The sequence below is a fragment of the Arachis stenosperma genome, chromosome 7, assembly GCF_014773155.1.
Source record: "Arachis stenosperma cultivar V10309 chromosome 7, arast.V10309.gnm1.PFL2, whole genome shotgun sequence".
NCBI classification, from domain to species: domain Eukaryota; kingdom Viridiplantae; phylum Streptophyta; class Magnoliopsida; order Fabales; family Fabaceae; genus Arachis; species Arachis stenosperma.
In genome coordinates, this window is record NC_080383.1 from 19,947,979 (window position 1) to 19,954,559 (window position 6,581).

A 6,581-nucleotide genomic window follows, 5' to 3' on the forward strand; every position below is an offset into this window, starting at 1 on the left:
TATATACTTGGTTACTTTTATATTAGAAAAGATCCAAAATTCCAACACTTATAAGATGGTTAACCAAGTCAACTAAGATCATGTTGAGTGATCATCAATTGAACAATTTTGCGTATCAAAATCATGTTATATCCCATGTTAGAAAATAAATTTGATTAAAAAAGGTGACATTAGTCCTCTTTTCCTCTGTGAATGTCAACTATATACCTATTTAAACTTTGGCCAAATCTGTGTGTGGAGAATGAATCAACCACATGCTTTCTAGCTTCTCTACCCATTCTTTCAGCCTCTTTGGGATCTTTCATGAATTTAGCCATTGCAGAAGAAAACTCTTCTGGTATAGGATCACAAAGGAATCCTGTTTCATCATTCTTCACACTCTCCAATGGTCCACCACTATTGCATGCAATAATAGGTTTGTATGCTGCCATCGCCTCCACCGGAACAATGCCAAAATGCTCATCCTGCATCAAAGTATATACGTATGACCAACTTTTCTTCATCCAACTTCATGAAAAAGAGTTCTTTGGTGCTCCTCAAGTAAATGAGCTTTGATCCATACACTACTTGCCACATCAGTGAATACCGGTGGCTAGGTGGACAACCACGATTTTAAATTGCAGTTGTAGTCTTTCCACAACTGCATCACCCTGCAATTGCAGTGTTGCACATATTCAACCCCCCCCCCCCCCCCCCCCCACCCACCCACCACAAACACCAACTGGCACAATGTGCATTGCATCATAATCGACAAAATAACCGCAATTGCAACAACCACAACTGCAATTTAAAACCTTGGCAATAAGGGTGACACACATTCACTAATGTGGCAAATAATGTATAGATCAAAGGAAAAAAATTCTTTGGCTCATTTCTTTTACAATGTTTCCCAAACCTTTGGAGTGTAAATGACACACAGGCATTCCGAGAGTAGGGCATTCCTTTTAGTGGTAGAGCAAGAGGTGATGAATCTTATTCTATTAGAGACACCTTCTCTTTCAGCTAAAGCCTTAAGCTCTTCTAAGTATTCCACATTCTCCTTCAACCGTATGTCAAAGCCACCTGGAACAATTTATGACAACTGATTTTGCATTCTCATATTGCAGCTAAACATGTGCTCCAACATGAAATGCATGAAATAATTATGATATGGACGGTTCAGACTTAGGACTATTGTACAATACTAGGTAGGTCGGCTACATGGATGAAGTCATGAAGCGCAGTGCTGCATATTTTTACCTAGTTGATATTTTTTCTCTCAACTAAATACCTGGATTAGTATCTCAAGTTTGAGTTGAGTTACATTATTGTTACACAAACATTAGAACAGAGTAACAAGAAATGATTTAATTGTATCATTAACATGTAATAAATTAATTTTCACAAGATTTGCTCATTCCTCATATTTCCAGCTCAAGATTTGAATGAATCCACTTCTTTGACTCTGATATTAGAAAAATAAATTTGTGCCATAAATGATGAAAATAAATTAAGTTTCATTTTTTTTTTTTTTGCTGTCTATTCACTATCCAAGAGAAAAGTATATGACCTAATAGTGCATAACAATATGAAGCAACAAATCTTTAACAATACATCTTAATTTCTCCTCTTAAACAATATTTAAGAACTTACAATACCTACTACTAACTAACTCATTATAAATAAAAGGTCAACAATGATGCCAGACAATATGTTGATGCCATTTCTACATCAATTATGAAATGAATGAATTGAAACCCTATGACAAATGCTACCTACTACAGGTGATTGAGAAATTGTTGCCCGATAATTTACAAAACATGATACACCTCCAAACACCATTGTGCAGAACAATAGTCTCTTTACTCACAGAAACAAACTCAACACATAAGCTAACCAGCATAGAGATAAAATAATTCTAGAACCTCACAACACAGCAAAGATAGTTCTCTTAACAGTCATTTATATATTGCAGATACCAATATAGCACACTCCAGTCTAAGGCATATAAATCCCTAAATATAGTCCCAAGGATAATGCATGTAAAATCAACCAGGAATACAAAAGTCATAAGCAAAAGATGCTCACCTGCAATAGTCAAAGAAGCTTCAGGCGAATCAAGCATAGCAAAAGCTGAAATTGCTAATTCTATGTTCTTCTTCCTTTCAAAGCGGTTAATGGAAAGAAAGTTCAGCCTGCAACAACATATACAACACAAAACTAAGACTAATATATTATATAATATCATACAAATGGCTATATAGGTTTCATTAGTTACGTGTGGCAGAGATGAGAATGCTGAGATAGATGAGCAGTCAGACACGTATGGACAAAATAAAAAATGAAGATATAAGAAAGTTGGAGTAGTGCCTATTGTAGAAAATATGGTAGAATCTCGTCTCAGGTGGTTCGAATATGTGAGAAGAAGATTAGCAGGGCACCCTATTAGAAGGGTGGATGAGATGGAAGGTGGATAGGTGGCGAATAGAAGAGGAAGACTTAAAAAGACCATCCATAAAGTGATCAAAGAAGATCTACGTGTCAACAGTCTCTCTATAAACATGTTATATTATGGGCGCAATGCGTCATTTGTTTCATGTAGCCGCCCCCACCTAGTGGGACGAGGCTTTGTTGTTATATGGGTTTCATTCATAGTCAGCTCAACATTTCAACAATAAAAAAAGCAACATATATCTATAAACATGCCATTTACTTAAAGGAACTGGGTTCTTTGAACTGATCCACATTAACTGCAGGGTACAGAACAGCTGGTCGAATCCCTTTGGCATTGAGATGTATAAAAGTATTCGCGAAAGTAGAAGCAGTGAAGTTGCTGTTAACAAGTATCAAATCAGCCATTCCTGAAATTTGAAAATGTTTCATAAGGTCCATAATTCAGTACATATGTGAGTAAAGAAGTTCAGAGAAACTGATCAAACAGGGACACAGTTCAACCAGTTGTTACTTCTTCTACATAGTCTATCGGTGTCCGATACAACTTCCGGAGGAAAGTGGTATGTTGAGCCAGCAACAAGTCAGGAAAATGACAATAGAATACAATCTACCAAGGAAACAAACAAATGAATCACTATGAATATGTCAAACCTCGAAATTTCAAGATCACTATTCTTTGGACTTATTTGTTTCTACCTTTGCTGATCTTTTAAGTTTCAAGATGGGAATGACTACGGAGACCTGATCAGCAATTATAACATCAAATGAAGGCCACAAAAAAAGCATACAGAAAGCGACAAATAGGCACCGGAGGTAAGCACACAATGCATGAAGACGGTAGAATACATGCCGGGGAAGAAAGGAACCATACACGGTAACTGGAAAGGTACCTGAAACACAATCACAAGCCAAACCATATCTCAAGGGCAACACAATAACTCTGCCATTAAAGTATAAGTTTGAGACACATAAACAGCCAGGAGCAACCCTTAGAAATAGTTTATCATAAACATGTAAAATTGTAAATTAATGATCAATATCTATGAGAATGTACCATTAAAAATACTGTTACATAGATTGAAACTGCTTTATGCATCACTTCAAGCAGGAACCTTTGGTTAGAAAATAATTTACTTTGAAGGATAATGCAATAAACCAGGACTAGGAAAGAAGTTCCCAATCCCATGTTTGTTTGTGTGTGAGAGAGAGACAATCACCAGAAATAGTTTCCTCAAAGCATCGATTTTTATCATGGTGTGCAGCAAAAATATGAACTTTATGGCCGTGGGAAGCAAGCTCAACAGCTGCATCCACAATCAATCTTTCAGCTCCACCTACCAAAAAAATAAGATTATAGAAGAATCGAAGTCCAATCAACTACAAGTATTTACCATAAAACCAAATCAAATATAAGGAACTTAAGCCATGAAATTGTTGATCATAAATAGAATTATTAGCGTTTGGAGGATAATGGGGCTAAATACCTATGCCGAGATCAGGGTGAATAATAGCGATGTTGAGCTCTGAAGTTGCTTTACCCTTTGCCATGGTGGTGAATTAGATCAGAACTTTGCGATAAGAGAAACAAATTCCAGCAATGGTTGGGATTTCTGGCAAACGGAGATCGAAAGGGTTGTTTCGCTGTTGAAGTGTTGCTGGACCAGCAGCTAGAGGAGGAGAACGGTGAGCCGGAGACTCTGAAGCATCGTTGTCAAAACCAAACCGGTCAGGCTACTGAATCACTAAATCAATTGCTGGGTTATTGGTTCAATCGGTTGCCTCGATCCTACATAAATAAAAAAATATAAAATAGTCAATAGAATCTATATAAACATAGACATATAATAACACTATAAGCAGACTAAATAAATGGGATTTGAATTTCAAACTTAAAAACTATAAATAAATCTTGAACCATATGCATAATTACGGGTGTTTAGTTTGCGGTTTGTTTCGGTTTTTCAGAAAAAACCATCCAAACCAATCATAAATAAAATATTCGATTTAGTTTGGTTCAGTATTTTTTGTGAGACCAACTGAACCAATTAAAAATAGATCAGTTTGGTTCGGTTTTTCGGTTTTACACTAATAAGAAAAAAATGTTCTGCAGAAAATCTTCATGCTTAATGCCATCTTTACCGCTCTTTTCAAAACAAAACCGCAAAGAATCATAACAAGAAAATTCAGAATAAAAAACAGTAGAGAACCAATAATTAGAGAATAAGAAATTAAATATATGTAGTCTATGCCTATAGCATAGCTTAAGAGGGAATACAAACACCGAACAACAGGAGAGCATACCAATTTAAAGTTTCTATTCCTCTGCATAAAATATTTATCTTGTCAATACAATAGCTGAGCCCATAAGTATGCCTTGTATGTTCTATTTCCCACAAAGTTGCAGATAAGAACATTTATCCTTTAAAATTGTGAAATTGCTCTCCTTATTTGACCTGCAGTATAGAAAGTGAATATTGAGGGTTTGGAGACAATGTCTTGCTGAAGTTTAACTATTCGGCCACGAAGTATTACAAATGCAATTATTATAGATTTAAAAGGGAAAAATCTGACGGGATCAAGTTCCCTTGCCTCTTTTATGTTTTGTTATGAAAAGTGGGGGGCTAATGAAGAAGAAAACCACCAAACCTACATAGGATTTCAATATAATTCTTGCTTGAGTATAATTAGCTATGTTCTTTCAATTTGTATTTTGTGGAGCAGATATAGAAGCTGATGTGCTTGTCACTTCTGTTTAGTTTATATTCTTGTTATGGTTATATTTTAGGACAAAAAGTATCTAATGTGATCTATTAAAACAGCCTGGCCCCTCACTTAATTAGTAAGGAAGGTAATATTCAAACAAGTCTTTGGAAAATTTATCTTCATAGTTCATACCCAATGTCATTTTTACCACTCCTTTTAGAACAAACAATGGGTTTGTTTGAGTGAGCTTCGAAGAAAAGATCTTTTTTCGAGTTATCTTTTTTTAAAAGATCTTATGGAAAAGTAAAAGTAATTTTATGTTTAGATATCTCATGCAAAAAGATCTTTTTATCTATCAATTATGTTTGGGTATAACAATATAAAAGTACTTTTTGTTTATTTATTACATGAAAAACATCTTTTTTTTAAGGAAAAAAGATCTTTTAAAAAAAAGATGTAAATTACAGCTTCTCAAAAAAGATATTTTTTATTTTTCTAGTACTTTTACTTTTACTACAAGAAATTTACCAAACACGTTAAAAAAAATCTTTTTTCATTGAAAAAATATATTTTTTAACAAAATAATGGCACCTCCAATTTATTCTTTATTTCATCCATTTTTTGTATTGGTTCCACTAAAATATATATGTAATAATCCAAAGACAACTCTTATTTTTGCTATTCAAATTTATGGGTTTCTGATTCTTAATATCAATCCCGGTATCATGTAAAAAAATTGAGTAATGCTTTTAGCATTTCCAAGAAGTAATTGATTAAATAGTTGGAATAGTTGTAATAGTTAACAAATGATCGGTAGTTTCTACGAGAAGCTTTCATAACAAAAAACAATCAGAATAAAAAATAGTAGAGAATCAATAATCAGAACAAAAATAGAAAATCAGAACCAATAATCATATCAAATTGAAAATCATCATAACCACAATCAGAAAATCGGAACCAATAACCAATATCATAAGGAACATAAAAATCATCAAGTCACACGACAAAAAAAATAGAACTCGGAATAGAAAAAAAAGTTCAGAAAAATCAGAATAAATGAGAAATCAAAACAAAATTTGAACAAATCATACCTGAGGCTGAGGCTCCATTGGAAGATGCAATCACAGAAGCGGAGAGACTAAGAACGATGGAGCACCACTGAGAACGACGGAGAACCACAGCGCTGAGAACGATTTGACTGATGAGATAGATCGACAGTGTCGAGAACGACGCGGCTGCTGAGAACGACGACGTTGAGAGACGCGGCTGCTGGAAGGCGTGAGGCATCAATGGACGACGAAACAGAAACGACGGTTGTTGGACGGCGACGGCAAAGAGGAGAGTGCGAGAGTGACAGAGAGTGAGGGAGAGAGAGCTGTATGTGTGTGAGTGAGAAAGGAGAAGTGGCTTGAGTAAGAGAGACGGACTGTAAGAGTGTGTTTGGA

General features: G+C 35.1%; 1 protein-coding gene across 1 annotated transcript; it reads right to left on the bottom strand.

The window, feature by feature from the left end:
• Positions 1-39: 39 nt before the first annotated feature.
• LOC130940295 (uncharacterized) lies at positions 40-6,581 on the bottom strand. Its single transcript, XM_057868399.1, has 10 exons — positions 6,228-6,581; positions 4,735-4,886; positions 3,918-4,219; positions 3,651-3,767; positions 3,130-3,323; positions 2,935-3,040; positions 2,693-2,840; positions 2,068-2,174; positions 896-1,062; positions 40-464 (listed from the first exon to the last, which is right to left on the bottom strand). Exons 3-10 carry the CDS (start codon positions 3,979-3,981, stop codon positions 171-173), a joined length of 1,197 nt encoding a protein of 398 aa, XP_057724382.1. The 5' UTR covers positions 3,982-4,219; positions 4,735-4,886; positions 6,228-6,581; the 3' UTR covers positions 40-170.

Excerpts from the sequence above, each read along its gene's own strand:
- LOC130940295 (XM_057868399.1), bottom strand. The coding sequence starts at position 3,981 with ATGGCAAAGGGTAAAGCAACTTCAGAGCTCAACATCGCTATTATTCAC. Across the intron at positions 2,841-2,934 it reads TGTAGAAGAAGTAACAACTG|GAATGGCTGATTTGATACTT; the intron begins GTTGAACTGTGT and ends TTCAAATTTCAG. Across the intron at positions 1,063-2,067 it reads AGCTTCTTTGACTATTGCAG|GTGGCTTTGACATACGGTTG; the intron begins GTGAGCATCTTT and ends AAATTGTTCCAG.